This window comes from Diorhabda carinulata, chromosome 6, assembly GCF_026250575.1.
Source record: "Diorhabda carinulata isolate Delta chromosome 6, icDioCari1.1, whole genome shotgun sequence".
Lineage (NCBI taxonomy): Eukaryota > Metazoa > Arthropoda > Insecta > Coleoptera > Chrysomelidae > Diorhabda > Diorhabda carinulata.
Window position 1 is genome coordinate 9,808,602 of NC_079465.1, and position 24,612 is coordinate 9,833,213.

General features: G+C 33.9%; 1 protein-coding gene across 1 annotated transcript in view; it reads left to right on the forward strand.

Moving 5' to 3' along the window:
- Positions 1-24,612, forward strand: part of LOC130895505 (myelin regulatory factor-like protein) — a 103,966-nt gene that overhangs the window by 56,564 nt on the left and 22,790 nt on the right. The window contains exons 2-5 of the mRNA XM_057802837.1: positions 15,563-15,743; positions 18,797-19,167; positions 19,232-19,492; positions 21,280-21,451. Coding sequence (XP_057658820.1) covers positions 15,563-15,743; positions 18,797-19,167; positions 19,232-19,492; positions 21,280-21,451 — 985 coding nt within the window. The remainder of the gene's footprint in view (positions 1-15,562; positions 15,744-18,796; positions 19,168-19,231; positions 19,493-21,279; positions 21,452-24,612) is intronic.

Genomic DNA, 24,612 nt, shown 5'->3' on the forward strand with positions numbered 1-24,612 from the left:
TTGTTTTTAAATTGTTTAATAAAGCTTGTTTTTATGCATTATAAATACAATTCGTTTCTTCAAGTCGGTTAACGTATAGCAAGGAAAAAATCAAGGGGGGTAAGAACAAGTGCCTTGGGAGGCTACTCCATTAATCCACAACTTCTAATTCAACTTCTTGTGAACGTTAAGATCATAACGTGGTAGTGCACCATCTTGATGGAACCAAGTACAAGGATTCAAATTTGCCAAGGTGTTAAATTCTATAATATTAATTTTTTGCTAGCACTAGGTATGTTTTGTCTGAATGAAGCCCAGTAGCGACGATTCACTATATCACTTGAACAAAACGTTGCCTCGTCTGAAAATACTACACTATTGAAATTTGTATTTAATGTATGTGTCTCTTGAAGATTTCACAAAATTTCAAATGTTTGTCTAGATAATCTCCTGAGAGCTCGTGAATAAATTGAAATTTGTATGGGTAAAGTTTTCTTTTGTACAAACGACTAACATTTTATTGCAAGGCAATCTCTGTTGATATACCGTAGCAAAATATGTAACTTTGCATAGTCACTCATTCCTGGTCTTCCAGATTTTAGAGCATCCTCCACACTTTCAGTTTCATTAAATTTTGTAATAATTCTGCCTACTGTAATTGGAGGTCTTTCAAAATGTGAATGGGCGCTAGTACTAGGGTCGATAATGACGAAAAGGTAGCACTATAGTAAAAGTTCGATAACTATTTAAACTTACTACGAGGCATATTTTTTAAGTAAGTACCGTTTTGGAATTGAAAAAAGAAATGCAAAGATATCGCAATAAATTTATTTTTACATGAAAGCCTGTACCTTAATCTACTTTTCTACATAATTTCCGTGAATATTGAGGCACTTGTCATAAAGTGGCACCAGTTTTTGAATACCCTCCTCATAAAATTCTGCCGCCTGACTTGTTAACCACTGTATCACAACTGTTTTGACTTCGTTATCGTCTTGAAGACGCTGACCGCCCAGGTGTTTCTTCAAGTGCAGGAACAAATAGTAGTCGCTGGGCGCCAGATCAGGGCTGTAGGGAGGATGATCTAGGGTTTCCCATTGAAAAGATTTGATGAGATCTTTGGTCCGATTAGCCACATGTGGACGGGCATTGTAATGCAGCAAAACGATACCCTTACTCAACTTACCACGTCTTTTGTTCTAGATTGCACGACGCAGATTGTTCAATGTCTCACAATAAGACGCTGCATTGATTGTCTCATTACGAGGCCGAAACTCCACTAGCAATACTCCTTTTCTGTCCCAAAAAACTGTGCACATAATTTTCCGGGCAGAAATTGTTTGCTTAAACTTCACTTTTTTGGGTGATGATGAATGTCGCCATTCCATGGATTTTTGTTTCTGGTGTGACGTAGGCCACCCATGTTTCGTCACCAGTAACAATTTGGTCTTCTTCTTTGTGGTGGATCTTCACCTTTATTGTAGTACCCAACGTGAACACAATTTCCGGTATTTCAAGTTCTCCGTCACAATGCGATACAAAACACTTCGAGAATATTGAGGAAAGTAGTCGCACAATGATGAAATTGTAAAGCGTCTGTTTTCTCTCACCTTTTCGTCCACTTTCTGCACCAAATCTTCATTAACGACCGAAGGACGCACACTCCATTCTTCATCATGCGCGTTTGTGCGGCCATCTTTAAATGTTCTCGCCCATTCCTTACCATTCCAACACTCATAATGTTTGTCGGCGGGACTCACGATTGTTGGAGGCATCTTAAACACTCAGAATGTTTGTCGGCGGGACTTACGATTGTTGGAGGCATCTTAAACACTCAGTAAACAACGTACAAAATGAAGCATCAGACTGCAATGGCGTCAGTGCGTAGACAAGAGATGTAGGTAACCAGCGCGCATGTGTTGAACGTCGACCTTGGGGTTGCATACTTAAAAATATGCCTCGTATATATACATAAACACTAAACACAACAAAACTCAAAATTATATACAGAAAAAAAAACTAAACTAAGTCCGCTGAGATCTAGGCGCTCGGGATCTGATCGCTTTTCTGGTCCGAGACAAGAAGAATTTCTCTTCGATTCAAAATGTCTCGCCGGGGTCATATGTGTTGGTTTTTCCTAAAACGTGATGTACCAGATATATCGGAGAGGATCAAGTTAATTGCATGCTATTAGGACAATAAGAAGATTATAAAAAACTAAAAGGAGATAGCTTGGATTTCGCGATTATTGTTTTTTTGAGAAAGTTGTTCGAAGACGTGTGTACCTGTATGATATATTTTCAAATGCGAGAATACATGGCGTGGTCGCCACAAGTGATTTAATATTGAAAAGGATTTGAAGAGTTAACGTACCTCATAATTTAAATTAAAATTGTGTGGTATAGGTTATGAGATCACTCATAAACTATAAACGAAAAAAAAAATAATCTAATAATTATTATTATAACGATGGGTAATATTTTAATTTTGACGTGGCACACCAACTTCAAACATATTTTTATACTTTGATGGAGGATTATTAGTAAAAATAAATAATAAAAAAAATATTCGTTTGATGGAAAACATCAGGAAAGTAAATTCAAAAAAACATCAGCAGTGAAGTTACAGATGTTAAAACTTATTAAAAAGTGGTCAACATTCAACTTATGGAAGTGGTTAATATAGAAACGTTTTTAAAAAATGTTGGTTACAAAAAATACTGAATTTGTGTGTAATATTCCAATTAAATGTTTTTGTACGTAATATTTCGTTTGGAATTATATTTTTACATATTGAATTTTATTTTCGCCATATAGTTTGTTGAGTAATAATTAATTAAAGCATTATAATATATCCCTGTTGAAACCGATTTGTTGAGTAAGAAAATAAGAGCTATTACAAAATGTTTCAATATTCTTCAATAAAACTTTAAGAAAAATAATATTACTTCTATCAATTTTAAAAACTCTGGGTTTTGTGATAATACGAATTAAAAATATGCAACTTGGAACCGAATAATTGTTAATATAAATAATTATTCAAATAGAGATCGGAATAAGTCAGCCAAAATCGGCGTAAGTCCGATAACGCGCATAAGTCTGGCAACGTTGTCGAAAAAGATTTAAACGAAACAAGTTCGTGCTTTAGACAGTTGTGTCTATGTCGTGATAATACGTGCTCATGAGTAGACGCATTTTCAGAATGAATAACCGATACAAGCTCACGCTACAAGATAGTGTTGTTTTTGTTACGAGTTGTTACTTCAGATGTTTTCGATCGCAGATTGGAATTTTGAGAGCGATACTTCGAATGCAGTCAGGATGATCCGTGGTTCTAGCATTCCATTTTGTGGCCGGATGAAGCAACCTTCAAGCTGAACGGCACGGTCAATCGGCATAACTGCGTGTACTGAAATGAGCAGAATCCTCACGTCTTCGTTGAAGAAGAATGAAACCTGCCTGGTGTGTGTATGTGTATGTGTGTGTGTGGAGGCAAATTTCGTGGGTCCATAAATTTTTTAGTGCCACGTGACGGCCCAGAGTTATCTGGAGCTGCTCGAAGATTTACGTGGGCAAATGGACAAGGACGAGGATTCGTTGAGTGGCCCACACGGTCATGTGATCTGATACCCTGTAATTTCTTCCTGTGGGGCCTTCCCAAAGCCCATGTTTTTGCAAGAAGACCACGCATACAGTTATCATGAACAGGAAGACAATTGATTTTTCCAGAAATAAGCAAAAAGTTTATGCGTAACTCATTATATTACTCTCCTCTATGTGAATGCGGATCATACTAGTACAAACATTCATTTTGATGACACTGTCTGGAGGAACAACCATCAACTTTTTATTACTTTTAATATTCCTTCACCAATTAATATGAATTTTTCTCCTTTAGTTTATACTATTGCATAATTATTGATTACGATTGTTATACTATTTATAATATGAACCACAATGTGAGAAAGACAGCACACCGGTGGGTCTTCTAATCTTACTGAACATGAAGTTTCAATTGTTATATATCAATCATCCCCATCTAAGTCTGGTATCCCGCACCCTTCCCGACCTTTGGAGGGTGCGTGCGTTGAAGAAAAATTTGAAACTCTTCGCGGACATCTTGACAGGTTTCACCAGACCTTCCTCTCCGTTGAGAAACGTTGCTAATCCATTAATCAAGCTGGGCATCAATTTTAACACTTACAGTAACCCTTTTGCAATTTCTTTTGATAAATTCGTTTTGACACTGCATTTTTTCTCTTGATGCAAATTTATTGCCTGACCTCTGTAGTTAATTATTTTTTAAGTATTATATAAATATACTTAAAGATTGAAGGTAATAGGTTTTTTCGGAAACAGTGACCTTAGATTAGATAGATTACTTATCAGTTCATCGCGGATCCTAATCCAGAAAGAGAATTAAGGAGAATTAATAATTACAAAGTTGATGATAAAACATAAACAAACGAAACAATCCGTCAGTTGATTGCATTTGCCCACTGGTCTCTCGGAATAGAAAGGATCCTAACATATGAATCCAACCCGATTCAAAGAAAACAGTACCGTACTGGTAAAACTAGAACGAATGGTCTTATAATCAAGCGACTTTTCAATTTTTTTAAAGCATCCAAAGTAAGTTTCGCAAAATACGCATTGCTTGATCATTTGTCTGAAATCGTTCTACACTAAGTGATTTTTTTATTTGGAACCTAAAATAATCGGAGGGAGCCAGTAAATCATCAAAAACAGTGTGGTCATGATTTAATCGACCGAGAAAATGGTTTTAGATTTTTTGGGAGCAAATTCCTGAGATGAAATTGAAAACATGCGAAATATTATATACCCATTCAAATGAAATATTTAAGTAAATACAACTAATTAAAGTATAAGCTATCTCATGTACTTTTAGACAATTGCTGGGTACAAGGGTACCAATATCTGGATTAGTTACAATAGTTACATTCTCCTGCTAAAAAAGTATTTAAATAAAATAGTAGGCAATAAAAACACGTTTTACTTCAGAGTGATTTTAACAAAGTTGTTTAAAACGATAAAACCCTGGTGTATTTGAATATAAAGAATACATTTTTTTCAACCTTGTAGTAGGTAGATACCTAAGGTACTGAACTGCACCCCTAGAATTACGATTTATCTTCAAAAATTGATATCTTTGGAAATTTGACACTTTCTTTATGAAAACCTGATTTCGGTTTTGAGGCGGTTCGTGGCAGGCGCAATTCTCCAAAGCACCTCCTATTTATAAATTAGACATTTTCAAAAAAGATAATAATGTTTCATTATGCAACCTCAAAAAAGTGTAAGATATCGATCTAGAGTAATGCACAGGAACGGCTTTGAAAAAATTTATTGGAGCCAAAGATAAGGACATGTTGATCTTTCGTAAGGATTGTAGCAACTGTTTGATGTATACCGTGTCCAAACATTTGGAAAAATGCCCCTTAGCATTCCAATTAACTAAAGTTTCCTTAATCCTCTCAACGATCCAGAACAATCCGTGCAGCTGATGTCTGAAGCGTTTGACATTTTGGAAGAAACAGATAGGGCTTTTAGAGATATTTGGACGAATCAGATCACTCTAAATAAGATACAAAACTATTGATAGAGTATATATTGATAGGTGATATAGTAAATTATTTGTAGATGGAATCTATCTGGTTGGTGGTGTAGCTTCTTCTGATCATTTCTCATTGCAATGCGACAGCAGGGAGAGTATTTTCCGTCAATAAAGAGATTTTAGTAGAAAATTGAAAATAAGATATGGCGCAGCAAGAAAAATTGGAAAGAAAAAAATTCTTGAAAACTCTCAAAAACTTTCAGTAGTGAAGCAAGAATTAGTTAAATTAAAAAAATAACTTTGTTGTTTTATTATACTTGTATTTTCTAAAATAATTATCCATCAAAATAAAAGTGTAGTAAATTCACGAAAATTCAACTGCGAAAATGTGAAAACCAACCTGGAAAAATCGGGAGCTAACACTCTGCCACATAAAATATTTTGTAATTCTAGCACAACGAATAATATATTTTCAAACTGTGCTTATAACCCAACGACCTCAATATTTTCAAAATTTGTCTCCATAGAATTTTTTGAACTAAAAAATATCTATTAGATAAACAACGCTCGTACTTGCTTGATGCAAGGTCTATACTATGGTTGTGTTTTCTTTGCTTGTTTTAAATAATTTAATTTTTTTTCTTGAATTAACATAGATTTTCCTAATTAGTGAGTTTTTCAGTAGATAAAAAGAATTAAATAATCATTAAAAATTCTATTAGTATAGCAGGGGCATATCGTAGAGTGGAATAGTGGAAGTTAAGAATCGATAATTTAGAGGATATAAATTCAGCTTTAGTTGTGAAAATAGATAACATGAAAACAAAAAAGCCTAGAACGTTCACTAGAACGGGAGAGTTTTATGAGATATATAAAAAATATGCTTCTCTTCGACCGATTCATTTGTCAGAAAATGTACTAGGCAGGTAGTTGGCATTAACAAATTCGGTAGTATTGTTAAGACAATTGCAATTTTAAAAATAGAAAACCCCCATCTATAGGTACACAGGTCACTGCTTTAGACGTTCTTCGGTAACAATTTTAGTAAATGCAGGAAGGGTCATATTAACCTTGGAGGATGTCAATCCATTACCGTGGCAGAAGGATACGCAATTAAAGTTGCTAATAAAATTGTCAACTTCATTGAAAAACCAACCCTTTACAGAAATATAGCCAAAAAATAGACCATATATGAACGATCAACCCACAAAATCTAAAATTTAATAAAAAGAAATGACGTTCCGTCTTTCATTGTACAAAATTGTAATAATTTCACAAACAACTACAATTTTAAATAATATTATTTAAAAGTTAAGAGGATACTTTGGTATTATTTTGGTTTTACTAATCATAAAAATAAACATTAAGTTCAATTATATTTATTCTTTCAATTTGTGCAGATGTAGAAATAGTATAGTGTGCAACATGTGGGAAAAGTACTTTTCACTTGTTGAACAATATACTATTTTTTACTATATTTATTCAACAACAAAAACAGTATTTTTCATGTGAGTATTAACATAATATTTCTATCAGATTTTATATAAAATTCAGTCAGATGATATCAGAAACTAACAAGGACAAACTAGTCACCGGAGCTAATGGTACGAGAGTTACTCTCCCGGACGTCATACAAGCTATCTGGCTGGCGATAATGGTTGCGCATCCTACTTGTACAGATGAAATATCAATTTTTCAAATCATTTTTAAAAGTTTTTTCGTTATTATTTTCATTAAACTTTTATTTTTATTGGTGTTTAAAATGTGCCAGACGCCTATTTTGAATTCTTTTCCAAAATGTTTTAAGTAGTATGGTTGAGATTTTTTTAGGATGTTATTTAAGTATCCAAAAACTTAAAATTAATTTGCCAAACAATAATTCGATTGTTAAACCTTCAGCCAGACCGAATAATTGCCTTAGATGTGTCAATTTCTTAAAATATTAACTTCTGTATGTGACGTATTGTCTGGCAGAGTTTTGCTAATATCTTCTGCAATATTTGATATCTAAGTTGAACTAGATGTCCTGAAAAGATCTACAGGTCATTAACTTCCTCCGGTAAATTTACACGTATATGTAGAACTTTTTTACACTTTTTTAATTTATCTTCTACAAAAGTTTCTATTTCTCAATTTTTGTATTTACAAAAAACACATTTCAATTTCCCACTAGCCATTATAACAAAATTTTGTAAAAAATATTGACAATAACAGCAACAAACACCGAAGTGACTAAACTAACGCCATCTTGTCTACAAACAGCTGCTGTCGTCTAACTCGCTTGCTCATTTTTAGATCGGTCTGGCTGGAGGTTTAACAATCATATAATCATATAAAAATTTCAGCCATTCTAAAATAATTAAAAATTAGCGTCTGCCACAGTTTAAACAACAATAAAAATATCTGGCAATGATAGATTCATGTTGCAAAATGTTCAATAAACACAACCACTATAGCTAGCCAGATAGCTCGCATGACGTCCGCGGGGGAGTGAGAGAGCATAACCCACTACTGGCAAACCTGACATGAAATTCTCTCTCAAAAAAGTTGCTAGCTCTTAGACTATAAAGTGTTGTCAATCTTTGAAAATCACTCTTCCATCAAACTTGAAATATAATCCGATTAAAAAACAAGTTTTTTCAAACTGGAATAGTGTATAAAAAGTTGTAATTTCGATATGCCTCTAGGGATTCAAGTGTGAACAAACTTTGTTTTTTGGAATCTAGTCATTTAAAAAAGGAAATGTGACGTCACAACTTTAATTGAAATTTACAGCAAATATTGGTCCTTTCCTGACCAAAATTAACATGTAGTGTATAGTGTATATTCACTAATTTTTGTATGTACCGAAAATGAAGATGATTAATTGCAGTTTAAGTTTATTACACTATAGTACCCGCACCCGCTCAAATAAGGCGTGCGCCAAAACTCGGTATTTTAATACCCTCCATAAAATTTTAACTTCTGTTACAATGTGCAAACACGTGATCGTGATTGTCGTGAAGATTAGACTACTCGTGACGGAAGTTTATACAGCACTGGATTTTAATAATGAAATGAAAAACAAAAATAAAATATATTTACAGTTCAGTACAGTTCTGTTATATTTTTTGACTAACTTAAACTAACCTAACCCAACCAATTGCAAGTATGCCCTATTATTTACAAATTACAGCTTCCGCAAATTTCAAAAATTAATTTGGCCTCACAGATACAACAAAATGCTGGTAAAGAAAAAGTTGTGAAAAAACTAACACTAGAACCAGCAAACCTCCAAGAAGTAAAAAACACCCTAAATGAACTAAAAAATCACTCATCTCCTGGTACAGACAACATAGTAAAAAAATACATACTTTTTGACCCTATTGGGCCAAAATTAGTAAATCTAATAAACAGAATATAAGAAAATGGAATATACCTAGAAGGCTTAAAAACAGCAAAAATGGTGCCAAGATATAAAAAAGGGGCCCATATTGATGTAAGCAACTAATAGACTCATATCACTATTAAATATTTATGTCAAAATAATGGAGAAGATAATTAAAATTAGGATTGTGAACTTTGTCGAAACCAATTTCAAGTTTGATGAAAGGCAATATAGATTTCAGATAAAAAGCAGTACCCTAGGAGTGACAGTTGATTTACCAGAACATGTATCAAACAAAATAGACATAAACCAATGGCAGGGTTCATTGATTTATAAAAGGCTTTTGATACTGTTGATATTAAGTTATTACTACAAATGCTTTATAAAATGGGACTGATAGAGGTGTTCCATAACCTTTTCAAAACCAGTGACGCAAAAACTGTAATTTTAGGTGCAACACAAGGCTCTTTACTGGGGCCACTACAATACCTTTTATATGTACATAGCTTAAAATATCTGGGACTGAAGACTAATTATATCATGTTTGCTGATGACAATGTTTTAATGTACTCCGGTTCGAATGAAAGTGAAATTGAAGAAGATATTAATAGTGATTTTTTATTCTCTACATTGATTAGCTGTGTAATAATAAACTTAGTTTAAATGTTGAGAAAACAGTGTATATGTATGTATGTACATATAGATATATAGATTTGGGTCTCGTATCATTTGCAGCCCAAAGAGTCTATGGATCTGGAGAAGCCAATCCATCAAAAAGGCAAGAGACAGTGGAACTTCACTATTAAACTGAACAACCTAATACTTAAGGGTACAGATACCTAGAACTGGTGATATCTGATAAATTAATGTGGTATGGACATGTGGATAACGTGATTGGAAAAAATACTACATTTATTGCACTAATAAAAAGGTATAACCACCAACTGACTACTAAAACAAGGTATTTGTCTTACAAAAGCCTTGTCGAACCTTATCTTCGCCCTGGAGCAGAGCCAGTGTCGACCTTCTAAATAGGTTACAGAGATTGCAAAATTGGTGAATCATGGTTATATTCTTCATCAACTACTATACCCCTAGTGATGCTCTGTAAAAGAACCTTCCATTCCTAAAAGTGAGTGAGATAAGAGACTTGGAACAAATAAACCTCTTTTTTGAAGTGCAAAATAATTTATTAAAAGCCAGTAGGCTGACCTTAAAATATATAAAGACATACATACATATAACGTGACAAATAAAGAAACTGCTTAATAATTTCCTGCCAATAAAGAAGGTCAAGACTCTCCTGTGTGTATATAGAAGCTTACAAGTATAGTGTGAATGATCTAAGAAATAAGGTTTCTTCATCGAGCAACATCTCTACTTCACCTTTTAACCTCAATAATTACTTTTTGAATGTAACCAAAAATTTATCAATTCTATAACTTCTTCTCATGATCCGCTTTCATATCTCCCTGATGCTAATTCTAACTTACACAGTGGTAGATATTTTTAAAGTCCATGCTTCGACACCATATAAGGGAACTGGCCATATGTAATATTTGATCATCCGTTTCCGGAGTTGAAATTTTAAATTACCATACCATATATTTGTTTTAGAACAGTTAATGTTTAGACTTATCTCTCTCCCCACTCTGTCAATGGCGTTTAAAAGGCATTGCAGTCCATTCAAGTCGTCATACAGTACAACTGTATCGTCTGCGTATCTGATTGTATTTATAAGTTTACAGTTAATTTTTACTCCATGTGATAAGTTGTGTCTAACTTGCTTAAAGATTTTATCTGAATACAAATTAAGCAGAAGTGGTGAGGGTATGCAACCTTGTCTGACTCCTGACTCTGACGTCGGAACTATCAACACCCTTAATATATTTATTAACTTGTCATGTCATACTCGACCGAATGTCATTTCGTAATCGATAAAGACTGTAAATACATCTCTCCGTTTGTTCCGGCATTTTTGTAGTAATATAATCAGTGCAAAAAGTGCTTCTCGTGTTCACAATCCATTTCTGAGGCCGAATTGAGTTTCGTCTTGATCTTCTTTGTTACGCTCAGTACTAGGCCCTATTTTGTTTCTTCTGTTTATAAACGACATCGCCTGTCTACGACATCAGTGGTAAAATATGTCGATTTACAGACGACACTAGTTTCTCTTGGAGCAACCCTGATCTCACGGCACTCCATATCGTACCATATCTAGTGACCTAATCACCCTTAAATTATGGTGCGATTTTAATCTTCTCTGTCACAACGTTTCTAAACCCAAAGTTTTATCATATAAAAATACATTACTGCCTTCTTTATTGATAACACCACCAGTGACGTCATTGAATCTGTAAAATTCTTAGGGCTTGTGTGAACAATTCCCTGAAATGGGAGATACATATTGCCGCCTTAACTAAAAAGTTAAGTTCCTCCTGTTTTGCGCTGAGATCGGTTTCCAAAGTATTGAACTTATCTACTTCGTTAACTGTTTATTATGCCCTTATTTTTCAATTTCAGAAAGGTCGTTGAACGGCTATACACTTAGGAACGCGGAGCACGACCTTTACCTACCTACTCCACGTTTAGAATTAGTTAAGGGCTTAATATTTTACAATGCAAAAAAATGTACAATCACTTACCAATTGAAATCAAATCGATATAATCTTTTTCCGCATTTCGCAATAATTTCAGGGCATATTTACTGGAAAATGCCTTCTATTCTGTAAACAACTTCTATTCAATAATAATATTTAATTGCATATGCATACTGGTTTAATTTTTGCTATGGACTTATATACTAATTATTACCTATTACTATTACCTATAATTTTGTTACTCATTGTGGTTTTCTTCTGTATATTAAAATTTTATGTCATTTGTATCTTTATTTAGTTATTTTTCTCTCTCTCTCTCTCTAATACAGTGCCCAAACACCTACTGGAAGATACTCAACAGATGATCAGCCAAATATATATATAAAAAGTTTTACAACTTTACAAAGGTATCAGGTACTAAATTGTAGGTAATATTCTTAATGAGATATTGTGTACTCGGACTACCTTTTCGTTCATCTGAAATATCCCCGTTTCGAGTTGGCGCATCCTCTCATCCATCTCAACCGATTAAAAATTCACACGAATTGTGTAGCGTACCCCCCAAATGTTAGTCACTCAAAAACTTCCCGAAACTACTTGTTATTCAAACTATGCAGACAATTTAAATTATGACATAATGTGGTTATTATAATATAGTTAAATCCAGTCCATCCTAAATACCTTTACCCGAATTAATCTGTACCCATCCTACAGTAGAATGGTGTATTCACTTATTTATATTAATCAGTCTCTATGCTTGAAAAGCCCTGTAGGCGTTCCCCAGGTGACGCGTAAACAATGAGAACGGATTTATTGAACAAACATTTTTGCATGTTGACCCCGAAATATGTTTGCGTTTTTAAACACAATAATGTATTTGTTGAATATATCCTTACGATGTAAATGGATTTTAATAAAATTCTACCAGCGAAGCAAAAAGTATTTTTAATTATCCATAACAGAAGAAATTTTTTTTCTTCTCTATATTGTAATAACGCATTTTGACATTTTTTTGAAGGACTTAAGTAATAATTACTAAAAGGTATCTATTGTCCTTGATGGGTAAGTGAACTTACCGCACTTGGGTAGTAATAATGTTTGCCTTATAAAACGTGTATCTTATTTACTTTACTTAACAATAAGTTATTCTTCTTAAAAATGTTTGAAGTTTGAAAATATGTATCTAAATTTTTATCTCAGCATATTTTTCATGAAAGTAGGACAAAAGTGCTGTAGTAGTATTTGTTTGACACCATTTTTTAAAGTATTCATACTTCTTTCTCGATTTTTGTAGCAGCAGCGACGTACAAGAATTATTTGCTGATTCTTTTATATCCATTTGGTTATTATACAAATAAATAATTTGAATTTTTGATGTTCATAATACTTTAGAAAACGGTCGAAGCTATTCATAGTTATATGCTAAAATTATCGAAAACTAAGAATATGTTCTGCGGGAAGGTGGAAAAACCATATAACGAGGATGTTCCTAGAAATACCTGACCCAACAAAAAAAACACAAAAATTTAAAAAATATATATATTTATTTTACAACATAATCTCGTTTTAGCTCCAGTTCGAAGCTCTTTTTATAAGAATCGTCAAAATTCTCAAAATAACCATAAACTGCCGACATCACCTCTTCTTTGTTTGAAAATCTTCGACTACCGAGCCATTTATTCAAGTGTAGGAAAAAAATAATTTGAGAGCGCTAAATCTGGCGAATATAGTACATGAAGTAGCAATTCAAAATGTAAATCATTAATTGCAATAACGGATGTGTGAGATGGTGCATTGTCTTGATGAAACAACATTTTCTTCTTAGCCAAATGCAGCTATTTTTGCTTGATTTCTTCTCTCAAACTTTGCAATAAGTTAGTAAAATACTCTCCGTTGTTAGTTTTTCCTTTTTCAATATAGTCAAAGAAAATTATCCCACGCGCATCCCAAAAAACCGACGCCATTATCTTGTCTGCAGATGAAACGGTCTTTGCCTTCTTTGGAACCGGTTCTTCCTTTCCAGTCTATTATATTGATTGGGTTTTTGTTCCGGGTGTGAAATGATGGATCCACGTTTTATCTATGGTTATGAAACGGCGCAAAAATTTGGCTTAACACTCAACACTGTTTTTGTTTCATAGTGAGTAAAAGCACAGCTTTTCATGTCCAAATTTTCCGGTAATATACGATGTACCCCACTTTGTGAAATGCTTACTATATCTGCTAGCTTGCGTACTTTCAGTCGAAGATCATCCAGTACCGCTTTGTGGATTTTCTTCAACATTTCTGGCGTCGTCACTCACACTATGATGTTGATCTTTGCAGGTCATACGGCTTCGTTTAAAGTCTGCTACCCAATATTTTACTGCTTATTACGAAGGAGCAGTCTCACCCAGAGTAGAATCTAGTTGAGTTTTTATATTGGTTGGACCAATGCCTTTCAAATAAACGTATTTTATCATCTAACGTTGATCAATTTTTTCCATGTTTACAAATTCACTGAAAACCTTTACTAATGATGACTGCCAAACAAATACTAACCAACGTGGCGTTTTCAAACTTGAAACATATACTGTACAGATTACCGCCATCTCTAAGTCAGGCTAGGTACTTCTGGAACCATACTCTTACTTCACATGAAAATATCTGGATATTTTGCATATTTCATTTAAAATCATACCAATGAAGCAAAACATTTTATCAAGGTATTTTTTATATTTTATAGAGAAAATTGGATGGATTCACAACATATTTATATATATATATATATATATAAAAAAAAAGTAACTGAGTTTATGGAATAAAAATTATTGTAAAAATAAACTCTAATCCGAGTCTTTATCTCAAAACATGTGGATGTGGAATCATCGATTTCAAAATATTCATCGCTATCGTTGCTGCTAACTTTAGTTTCTTCTTCGCTGCATTTGCTTTTTTGCGCTTTTTAGATTGTATTTAGCAGATTCCACTAGTGCGATAAATAATCTATCTGCTCAGCCCTTTCAGTTATGTTAGAGAAAAAAATTTGAAAATCAAGATTAATCCATAAAAATATTTTCATTTTTTTGAGCTTAAAAATTGAAAATACGCTTATTTTGGATAATATTAGTAATTATCTTTCCACTTGCTATTTACCCGCTGCACGTCACTGATCCTCAGTATTTGAAATTGGACAGTGCTGATCTAGGCAAAACATAAACTCCATAGGAAAAAACAATAATTGAAACCACTTTGACAGAGATAAAGGTGCTTATAGTATTATAAATTATCACACTTTTGAAGACGGTGATAGAGGATGCAGAATAATAGTCAACCCAAATTTCTTTACATCTTCATGCATTTGACGAGTGACGTAGGGACGAGCGTTGTCGTGAAGAAGCACTAATCCGTCCGTCAGTCGTTCTCTCTGGCAATTAGAAATTTTTTGTAGGGGTTTGATCAATGTTTCACAACATCTGTCTGAGTTTATTGTCGTTCCAGGTTGTATAAAATCGATGAAGCGGAGCTTCTTTCAATCTCAAAACACAGCTGCCGTAAACTTTCGACTGAGTTTGTTTGAACTACTTTACTAGTGATGAACTAGAGTGATGCCATTGACGGAAATGTTGTTCAAACTCCTGTATCGATAGAGTTCAACAACTTCTCCTTGTTGCTTCCTCTCTAGCATTGTTACTGAAACTTGCGAGCAGCGTTAAGACGTTTTGGTGTCCGTCAGTCAGAATCCGGAGCACCCAACGAGCACTTACCTTGCGTTAAACCAAGGTTCTTGTTCAATTGGGTCATGCGAAGCTTCAGCTTCATCAAGTTCACGGATGGTGAAGTCTAGCACCTTCCCTAGCACTTTTGATGCAATTGCAATATTTGGATTAATTGTGTTGTTATGACAGAATTTTCTTAATACGTTATTAAATGTTCAGTAATGTACAAATTTTAGGAGCATAGATGAACGATGTATGTAATAGTATCATGCTATTAGCATTTACATAAATAGACATATAGTATATGGTTCATTTCAATTATTTACCTTAAGTTTCTATTGCAGCTCGGGGTACAGATTTCGTTGGAGGAATAGATAACGAAGCCTTGGACTTTTCACAATTGGAAGATTTCATCAATAGCGAAGGTTCTCAAGGTAACAATTCCTATTTTGGAGATTCACTCAATTCTACTCAACCCTCCGGTAAACTTCTGAATGTCATCGTTGAAAATAAAAGGAATATCGGGTAAGTTAAGATTCTTTTATACTGAAGATTGTTGATTATGAGTTCAACGTAACATACTACAAATTTTACTAGATGCAATGATTCTAATTAGAAACATATGATTACAGAAAAAGTTACAAATATTATAAAGGTATTTATAAAAAGAAATTCAATTCTGGGGTTCATCCCTAATACTGTTTTGCAAATTTAGTTTAACCAATTTTCGATGTTCCAGAACCCAAACTTTTTGGAGTAATTTTTATTTGCATAAATATGGATTAGGTTAAAACTTTTACGGAAATTCATATCACAAAGTACACCTTTACGATGTTTAGGATGTCTTTGTCCGGGAAAGGGCGCCGACGATTCTCAAAGTTCCATCATAAGGATCCTGCAACAAGTGAGCAGGTGAAGTAAGTCCGAGCCGGTAAAGATTAACCCAAACATTTTTACCAGAAGACGCAACATTGACACGGCCCCAAGTATAACACTTGGAGACGTAACTCTTAAGTTCTCTAAAGCGGTGAAATGAATGGAGGTTGCTCTGGACCCAAAACTATTCTGGCATGAACGCGTAGACATCAAAATGAAAAAGGCTATTTCTGCCTTCTAGGAATGTAGAAGGGTCTCCTATTGTACATGGGGCCTTTCACCTAAGATTCTTTACTGGATATATACCTCAATGGTTAAACCCCTTCTCACGTACGTGGCTATCGTGTAGATACCTTGAACAGAGAAAGTAGACACTAGAGTAAGACTGGTCAATCATTTTGATGAGCAGTGACCAAATTGCAGCTGCGACCGTTAATAATTAGGGCTTGGAAGCATACATGAGTTGACTGGTGACTTTATATAATATACCAATAGCAAACTACTTAGACTGTATGGCTGCCATACAAGCAATAAAGGCTGAAACGGTGTTCTCTAGGTTTGTGCTTGAGTTACAGAATATAACTGATGAGTGACGGACTCGACAGATTGGAATTAGCAAATTCAGCAAAGGGCCTAGAGTCCATTCTTGGTGTAGACAAAAGTGTTGCTATTATGTCTCTAAACAATTTCCTTGCAAGATAGACCCGGCGGAGATGAATAGAGACACCTGGTATGAAGCAAGCTAGGGCACCCATAGATGAATCTACTTCTTCTCTTAAGAAACAATTGCTCCACTTAAATAGGCAAGCTTCACAGTTTGCCTATTAATGTCAAAAACTACAAACCAAAGTGCTTGATTGGCTTTTGAGATGATATCGACCTTTGGTAATTGCAAGTGGTACATGACGGACCTATCAGAAGACCTCTACGGTCCTTAATTGCCCATAATCTTACTATGAACTATAAACCGTATTTAGGAATTTAAATATAAAGAAAAATGTTTTGTTGTCGGTGCCTGCCTTCAGTTCAGGTTCAAGTTCTGCTTCACTCCAAACTGTTTTGTTAGATACAATCCAATTTTTAGATTTTAAGCATACATTTTCTATTATTTTTTTACCGAAACTTTTACTCAAAACAAAAACAACTACGAAAACGAAAAATATTTCCTATTTCCTCCTAGGCTGTTTGCTACATATATTGATCATCGTGATACAGTCAATCCATGAATCTACAATACAGTACGACATTTTTCTCGCCAGTTTTCAAAAACAAGCACAAAGTAAGCACGATTCATCAAAAGGTGAGCTCAGGTGAAACAAAAATGAGTAGTTTTGCAGAAAATGGGCTCAGTTTAGTACGCGTGCGCCTGATTATGTAACGTGATGTATTAATATACTGTTTAAAACAGCGCTCCATACAATACACATGGAGTAATTGAAAATAGACTTAAGTCACCAACTGGTTGCCAACTGATTAGTGTCTCTGCACACACAGTAGACTCAATTGTGACCGAAATTTGACTGACAGTAGTTCATTTTGGTTTATAAAGAACAACTTGAGGCAATTAAAATTATCAACCATTTTGGGCTTTCCAGACTTTGTTTCAAATAAATAATAAATAATTGTATTAAATTAACATGTTTACATTTTAATAAAGAGACATGAGCTATTCTATATTCCTTTTTCAAGTTCAACTACGAAAAAAAATTGCCTCACGTCGAACAAAACAATCTGGTCCAAACTTCTTTTGCAAATGTACAAACTATTCTATTCGTCCATCTTTGGAATATTGCTCGCACATTTGGAGCTAGAACCCCAAGCATACCCTGAAAATGTTCGACTCAATACAGAAGAGACAGCTGAATTACCTAACCTCTTTTACCGATACTACCACGGTAGATGCTCTTCTGGGCTGTATAACATAATCTCGCCTAGAACAGTATTTGCAAAACCTGCTCAAGAGATCATGAACACCGAATCCACTTGCAGACACCCGGAAATGCAAATTATCGAGAATCTTTCCTTTGGAGAAGCTATGGAATCAGCTAGACAAGGCACGTCTTTCCCGAACAATACAACCTACAGATGTTCAAGATCAATATCCACAGGCATTTGAATACATTAGGCCCCACTTGTGCTAATCGAGTGTAATACGGTTTAGCCTCATGTGCTTGTTTTTTGCATAAAAAATAACAAATATAGTTCCAGAAACAAAAAAATTAAGAAAGTAATTTTACTAGAACGAATTAGTAACCTGTTGAAATTAAAAACTCGTGTTGTCGTCATCAGATTGAAAAAAATTACCTTCGTCCATTAAATCCTTTGAGAGGCAGGTGATTCAAGTAGCCAGCGAATAAACAGGTCGAGTTTCTTTAAACTGGTTCCAACGCGTTGCCGACTGGTTGGCAACCAGTTGCCCTGCCTGTAAATTTCCATTTATTTACAAAGGTTGTTACTCGTTGCAAACTGGTTAGCGATTTGCGTCAGAAAGGAGTTTCTTTTGAGTTGATCTGTGTGAATCTTAGGAGAATATGAGACATACTCTTTGTGCAAATAATTCTTTTATAAAAATTCAGCCGACATATTTTTGGTAGTACCGCATATCTAAATATCAAAATAATTTATACAAAATAATCTACGATGTTTCTTGCGTTCTACATGCGCAATAGATATTTTGTTAACAAAATCAATTTTTTTTGTAGACATTCACTCCCTGAAAGCCCACCAGACAGCAGCTCTGAACACCCTTATAGTCCACAAGATGGATGCGAGGCACCAATTACATCACAGGAAACTATATACACCAACCTAACACAAGGCCTTTATAAACCCACCATACTCAGTCCCATTTTGACGGACAACCTTATTTTAGGATCACATATTGTAGTGACGGACCAAAATAATGATCAGCTTTTAGATAACGGTAATATATTACAAGATAACGGACTAATCGTAAGTGGAGATATCAGAAATGGAACGGCTATACTCAATAATAGAACGATTCAAGAAAATTTACAAGGCGATCAGAATATTTTACAAGGTAGAATAATCTTAACCGACTCGAATGTTACAGGTAAATCGAGCACCGTTTTAAATTTTGTCTCAATTAATCACACATTTACAAAAAAATGTTTCAGATACCAATCGTCCGATCTTACTGACTTCATCAGAATCAGCGCCAAATTTTGAAAGAAGTATTTATAAAAATGACGATTTCGATAAAAATATTGTACATTTAGGATATAATCACAACATAGAAAATTTGCCCAGGAACAACATAGATAATAATATATGCGAACAAAATTTGGAAAACATTCAGAACGTTTATACAAACCTGCAATCTGCACCTAAGAAAAGAAAGTTATCTCAAGATTCGCCATTAGTTAAAAGTGAACCAGGTAAATTCGATTATTTGATTTGAAAATATTTTGTGAGTAAATAGATGCGTGAAGAAATAATCTATAACATTATCATAATTCTATATAATCTATTTTTTAATTTCTTATTTTTTAGATCTTCTTCTAAATTTAGATTATGAAATGGTTTTTAGGTCCAAATATTAATATATAAAATAAATAATTAAATATTGTTTATAATTGTGTTAAACAATATGCTGGAATGCACGTCGCATTTTATTCAATTCTGCACTCTTTATAAAAAACAATCGCATATCATTCGCTAGATTAGATTATATCAGGGCCTACACTTTTATTTTCCTTGATTTGAAATAAAAAAATTAATATTTGAAGTTATGAAAATCCCTAAAAATATAAGACCCCTAAAAGCACCCCATCCTACATTTCCTACCCCAAATTTGAGGGGAACACCCTAAGTTGGGAAACCTGGCCATTGCCAGGAACATTTTGTGTTCGTGAGATAACGGAAGATGCCTTATTTCGAAAAGACGATAATGTTTTAAACATTTCAAAGCCAATAAAAACTAGTTCTTTCAGATTTTTAAATTCAGTTAGAATCTCTGTCGACCTCGCCAAATACAGTTCTGCGTCTTTTTGCCCCCAACTACCCTACATATAAAATACCATATTTTTAAGAACACAAGTGCAGCTATATTATTTCATTTGAAATAAAAACTGAACCCCATCATGCAAAAAATATTTAGTTGCAAAACGCAAAGTGCCAATCTTTGATATTGGCATTTCTCCGAAATATTGTTTTCTTATTATTACAATAATACCAAAATAGTGCATTGAGCGTTAGGGCGAATCGGGCGGCGTAAAAAAGATAATAAATAGGTAATAATAAAGAATAAACCGTTTGCCGCAAAAACGACAGAATATATTAATAGGTATTTTTCTATCCGACTAGACTAGAAATTTACCTCATATCTCGCCTCACTAATCGACTAGGTACGTTAATAGGGCAGCATATTTTGTGCTTGCACCCGGGCTGCGGATACCCTAGGCTCGGCCCTGACCAAAAGGCACTTTGGGAGAGATATTACAGCTGGCAAACCTTTCTCCTTACCTTCGCCAGATACGCTTACGTCTATCTGGAACTTGTAAGGCTAACTCTAGTATCATCGAAGAACAGAACCCTTTTCCAATCAGTGATGATCTTATTCTGATGTAGTATTGCAAAATTTGATGTTTAAACTTTGTGTTCTCTGGTAAGCAAGGGTTTTTTGGCTGTTCTATTTTGTTACTTAACCCTGCTTCGTGTAAACGTCTTCCAACCGTTCGAGACGATATATCGAACATTTTTTATCAGATTGCTGGTCACTCTCCTGTTTCTGAGAGTTGTTTCAAAAAACGATCATCAATTTTATTAGTGCAACGTTTACGCCCTTGTCCTGATCCCCGATGATACGAACCCGTTTCATTATGTCGCCTCACTATGCGACTGCTGCTGGAATGATGTCTTCCTAACAAACCAGCAACATATCGCATTGAATATTCTTCATTCAGTAGAGTCGGTGCTCGCACTGCCTCTTCAATTGACAAATTTGGTTGGCAGTTCATTTTTTAACCTGATAAACTCCCCAATGAACTTCCAAACATGCCTATAATAAAAAGAATTAAAATACAGCTTGCTTCTAACAAAAACTTTGCTCTAATCAGCACTTTTTAAGAAAATGCTAAAAAAGTTTTAGTCAAAACAAGATACTATAATTAAGTTAAATGATAACTGTAATAAATTTATGTTTTTTTATATTTTCGCCATTTAGATCATTGTACCAACAGCCAACTTAGCCCCTCCGAACAGTTGAACACGTCAATAGATGAAGATTATGCCTCTTCAGAAGCTTGTTTGTCAGAATCTCAGTATCAGTGTATTAGATTTAGTGCCTTCCAGCAGACCAACTGGCATATGCTTTGTGATCAAAATCTCACAGAATTGTAAGTTACATTTAGATAATTTAATTAATTTATTTTTAACCAATAATTGAAAAACTGAGATCAAAAATTAATAATTATTAGAATAACTTATAATTAATCTTATTATTAGTCATTTTCTTCCACTTTCTCATATTTATGGCATTCCTTATCCAGTCCTGAATTTATCTCTTTCTCGAGAAAGAGAGAGAGACGAGGGTTATTGAATTGCTCTGATGAGACGTAATAACGTCGAAACTAGTCAGTCGTTACAACCTCTCCTTGCAATTGCGAGCCATTGGGGATGTTAATATCGACAAAAAGGTCTATTGACATCACGCTCTTCAGATAAGTGTAATTCAATATTCTTCGAGGCATTAGCCAGGAAAGTAGTTGTTTTCTCATTGAAGAACAGCAATATACATTTTCAGAAGTGAATAGTAGAAATCCTTTATTTTCTGTATTTTTTAAAAATTGACAAAAAGCATTTGTTCTTTGCACTCGAGGTACAATAAGACTTGTAAACGAGAGGTCTTGGGTGCGGCTGCCACCTTCACGATGGTGTAATATTTTCTGCTCATTATCTATTAACAAATTATTTTATTTCACCTTTGGGAAATCTCTCCACTGGTGGGATCTAATTATTACCATCATTTCTTATGGACAGTGAGAAAACAATGAAAAGCCTAAATAACTTCAGCAGTTTATTTTAATAATACAAACAATCCTTCCTTTTTTTATATTGATAATATATTCACGATATACAACTATAATTTATATCCACTGTTCGCATCTCGAGTCTTCGTTTCTTGCTTTAGTTAAACTACATACTATACTTATTCTAATTTCTAGCCTTGAGATCTCAACATGTATTACATCACTCAAAAGTCGTGTGACTGGCACATAGATGGCGCTTCTAACTTTCGAAAGACTATGTGTAAAATTTCATGACATTTCGATAAGTCAAACAGTCATTTAAGTGAAGCTACTTTTGTTATTTTCAAAACAATTTCGGGTGTTAATTTATGATTGCTTTTTAATGAAAAAAATACAGATAATGGTACATAACAATGGTGAACGTTCTGGTCGTCCAATTGAGGTGGTTACTCCGGAAAACATCAGAAAAGTCCACAAATTGGTTATATCTAAGCATAAATTGGAATTGCGTGAGATAACTGATATCAGAAAGATATCAGAACACAGTGTTTTTACAATTATGCATGAACATTTGACCGTGAGAAAGCTTTTTTATAAATGGGTGACGCTTTTACTCACAGTCGATCAAAAACAACAACGCGTTAATGATTCAGAGCAATGTTTGGCCATATTTACACGTAATAAATCAGATTTTTTGCGTCGATATGTGATAATGGATGAAACATGGATCCATCACTTCAATACGAAAACAAAACGATCAATGGACTTCAAAAAGGAGAGACAATCAATAGCGAATACTACATAGAGTTGTTAGATCGTTTGAATGCAAAAATCAAGGAAAAACGGCCACATATGTCGAAGAAAAAACGATAGTTAAAACGAACGAATTAAGCTCTGAATTGCTCCCTCATCGACCTTAGTCCAGATCTGGTTTCCAGTGACTACTAGCTATTCGCTGATCTCAAAAAAATGCTCGCCGGTAAGAAATTCAGATCAAATGCAATAGTAATTGCTGAAACTGAAGTCCAATTTGAGACAAATGTCAAATCCTCGTACAAGCAAGGTATCGAGAAGTTAGAGAAGCGTTGGATTGATGGTATTACTCTTGAAGAAGATTACATTGATGAATAAAATCAATTTTTAGCAAAAAAATATGTGTTTTTCGTAGTTAGTCACACGACTTATTGAGTGATGTGTTATGTAGTTTCGTTATTATATTAAAATAATACTTGTACCTATGAAATAGAAAAATATAATGTTACAGTAATTACCACATCTGGTAAGTGAACTAAAAAAGGTTAAATAACTATACATAACTTATGGATAATTAATTAATCTAATGAAATACTGTATAGTGGATAAAAATCTATTTAAAATAAATGTAAATATAATTATAAACAGTGATTTATGTCCGGCTACAATTACCACTAATGTAGTCATTTGTCAGAGACATTGAAAAGGCTATATAACATTTGTATAAATGACATATAAGCACAAATTTCTAGGACTGACAGTAGTCAGTGGTAAAATATTTAAAATTGGTAATGATAAAAAATGAATTATTTCATTGAAAACATGGTAAAAAGATAATTACATTTGAATCATTCTTTTTCAAAGTACTACCCTTGGTTAAAATTGTACTTATCCCAATGTTGGATCAATTATTTATTGGAACCATCACTGGAAAACTTTTGGAAAGACTTTCGCCTGCTCTGTCAAAGAAGTACTACCAAAACATTTCTCCTTCAGCAATTTTGAAAAACCAGAAACCGTATTGTACTAAATCTGGTAAATAAAGTGAATAGAGACATACAGAAAGACTTTGGCTGGACTAACACTCACGAACAAAAGCGAAGTCGCGGTATTATGATGAAGAAGACAGCCATTGGCTTATCTCTTTATTTATACGTCATTTCACAAACGTCCGGTATTCCCTTGTCAAATTCTGAATTCCCAGTTGCTCCCTTTATATATATAATATAATAATGAACATCTGAAACTCTATCTACAAAATCACTAAAGCAACTATAGTAGTAGACTTATAAACAGGTAGTACAGGAAACAGCGGTAAAAAACGTTGGATTTAAACTCTACTTACCTCCTTATTCAAAATCTACCCTCTGCCGAAGGGCGCTTTTTATTTTTTAGGGGTGAAAACTAAGCCTTATCGTAAGAAATATAAAAAATCTTCGATTTTATTATGTATTTGAGGAAAATACAGTTTAAATGAATTATTCGTAGATCTATTGATATTTTCAAACAAATTTATGATTAATCGGACTCATGCAACCCTCCAAACACCATCTTCTGAGGGTAGTAATATTGAAAGCTTTTTTTAGACATTTATTACAATCTCGATTTTCATGAAAATTTAAATTCAAGCTCTACTATGAAATATTCCCTGTGCTGAACCGGTCTTTTCATATTTGGGGGAGTGTAAAACTTCCCTTATTGCAAAAAAATTAAAATCTTAGATTTTATGCACAATTGGGGTCAAATGAAGTGTAAATGTATTATTCGTAAATCTG